We start from the raw sequence: 2,483 nt of genomic DNA on the forward strand, positions 1-2,483 counted from the left end.
CTCCTGGGAGGGTGGAGGGTCCCAGCAGCCTCACACCATTTCCCTTGGGCACTGACCCACAGGAGAGCAGTCCGGGGAGAGGGATGGCACGGGAGGGACACGCAGACCCCCCAGCTGGTCCCCTCTGGAAGGCAGGGCCTGGGGAAAGGTGCTCACCACCTCCTTGCTCCAGCTCTGCCTGTGGCATCTCAGAGTTGTCCTTTAACCCCTCTGGTGCTGAGGCTGGCTGAGCAGCCAGATCATCCCAGTCATCCCCATCCTGCCCTGTGTCTCCTGCAGTGCTGATAAACCCGTGGCGTTTTCCCTACGGGGCCTGTCTTCCCTTGTCTTCCCCATTCTCCCAACCCATCTGGTGCCTGTGTGTCTCTCTCTGCCCCGCAGCACATAAAGGCTTTCTACAACGCCACGTGGGCTCGGCGGTATGGGCCCGGGCTGGCCCCGGGCCCCCTGACCCTCCTCTACTCCCTGACCGTCTCCGTCTTCGCCCTGGGCGGGCTGGTGGGCTCCTTGCTGGTGGGGGTGCTGGTGGAGTGGTACGGCAGGTAAGGGGGTGGCACGGGACAGGGTGGTCGAGGGCTGGGGGTGGAGAAAAAAAACCCCCTGCCGCTTGTGCCCTGCTAGGAAAGGCGCCCTGAGCCGCAGCGCTCTCCTCGTCCTCCTGGCCGGCGGCTTCATGGGCTTCAGCCGGGAGCTGGGGTCCCCCGAGATGGTGATCGTCGGCCGCTCCATCACGGGGGTCCACTCAGGTAGGTGCTGCCCGGGCTGTGGGGCTGTGCTGCCTCACGTCTTGGTCCCCTACAGTCCATTCCCAGGGGGCTGGAGAAGACTCCATATTCCCCCTGGCCACAGAGTCTGCCATGGGGGGTCTCCGTGGGGCAGAGAGGGCCACCTCCCTGGCCATGGGGTCCCCGCTGTGGATGGTGCTGGGCGGGGAGGAGATGCACTAAGGGTCTGGCTGGGCGCTCTTCTCCCCTCTGCCTCTCCCATCTGCTCCCCCCTGTGTCCCCCCACAGGTATCTGTCTCAGCGTGGTGCCCCTCTACCTGGGAGAAATCGCCCCCAAGAACCTGCGGGGATTCCTGGGCCTCGTGCCCAGCATCTTCATCTGCCTGGGGGTTTTCTTCGCGCAGGTGCTGGGCCTCCCGGAGCTGCTGGGCAAGGTGAGCACCGGACCCCAGCCCACGCACGCCAGACCCTACCATGCCCTCCCGGTGACATGTCCCTCTTCCACTCCTCGCAGGACAGGTTCTGGCCCCTTTTCCTATCGGTGGTGGTTGTTCCTGCCTCCCTCCAGCTCCTGCTGCTGCACTGCTTCCCCGAGAGCCCGCGGTACCTGCTCATAGAGAAGAACGACATCGGTGGGGCCACCAAGGGTGAGGGGGTGTCCTGGGGGGGATGGGGTCTGGGCAATGCTGGGCCCTGGTCCAAGATCTCACGAGACCAAGGTGTGTCCTCGTGGCACCCTTCCACGCCCAGACCTGACAGCCCACCACAGTCCTTACGGTCCCTCCCAGTTGTGCCACAGCATTTCCACGGAGCCCATCGCCATGGGGTGAGGTCTCTCTTTGGTTCCAATGGATGCTCAGCCCCATGGGTCAGCGAGGTCCCCTGGGGAGGCCGAGTTGGGGCAGAGCCAAGTCCCTACCCTGTGCCATACCCAGGAGCGCCCACCCTGTGACGGGGAGAGGTGTGCCTGTGACCCCCGCTCTCCCCACAGCGCTGCGCCGGTTCCTGGGGACACCCAGTGTGCAGGATGTGATCGAGGAGATGAAGGAGGAGCAGCGGTCACTCTCCTCTGTGGAGATGGTGTCCGTCGGGCAGCTGCTGCGGGACCCCTCCGTCCGCTGGCAAACCCTCTCGGTGGTGGTGGTGAACGCTGGCATGCAGCTCTCGGGGATCGATGCCGTAAGCCCTGCCAGGTCCCCACAGGACTTGGCTCTGAGCTTGGGCCTGGCAACCAATTTTACCCCAGGGCTCGCTCCCTCCGGCTCATGCCAAGCCCCCTCCTCGGCAGATCTGGTTTTACACCAACGCCATCTTCGAGAACGCCGGAATCCCTGTATCCCAGATCCCCTACACCACCGTGGGCACCGGAGCCATCGAAGTTGTTGCTGGGCTGATCGGGGTGAGTGATGGACGGACAGATGGACACAGACCTTCCCTGCCAGAGCCTTGTCACCAGCTCCCAGCACCACTGCGGGGGACTGGACAGACCCCAAGTGCCATCAGTGCCACAGCGCAGCCCCTTTGCTGGGGGGCAGAGGGTTTGGTGGGGAGATGGGGTGAGAGGGGCTCAATCTGTAGGGTGACAGCTAGGAGGGGTGGGAGAATTTTGGGGTAAATGGCTAGCAGGGGATTGTGGGGGAGATGCCAGGCAAGGAGCAGGTTGGAGGTGATGGAGGGGGCTAAGTGTCTCCTTCTGGCTCCTGCTTTCATTGTCACTCCGTTAGCAGAGCCACGTGTCCCCATCTGCCCCCCAACCAA

At 64.2% G+C, this 2,483-nt stretch overlaps 1 protein-coding gene across 1 annotated transcript; it reads left to right on the top strand.

Annotated features, from left to right (window-relative positions):
* Positions 1–369: 369 nt before the first annotated feature.
* On the top strand, positions 370–2,458 carry LOC104504100 (solute carrier family 2, facilitated glucose transporter member 9-like; the record flags this gene model as incomplete). Its single annotated transcript, XM_010160856.1, is given in 7 exon segments — positions 370–542; positions 622–746; positions 1,014–1,159; positions 1,240–1,372; positions 1,717–1,904; positions 2,014–2,124; positions 2,408–2,458. Coding segments are annotated over 7 exon segments (927 nt in total), but the record flags the coding sequence as incomplete, so codon positions are not given.
* Between the last annotated feature and the right edge of the window lie 25 nt (positions 2,459–2,483).

This window comes from Eurypyga helias, unplaced genomic scaffold, assembly GCF_000690775.1.
Source record: "Eurypyga helias isolate BGI_N326 unplaced genomic scaffold, ASM69077v1 scaffold35781, whole genome shotgun sequence".
Taxonomy (NCBI): domain Eukaryota; kingdom Metazoa; phylum Chordata; class Aves; order Eurypygiformes; family Eurypygidae; genus Eurypyga; species Eurypyga helias.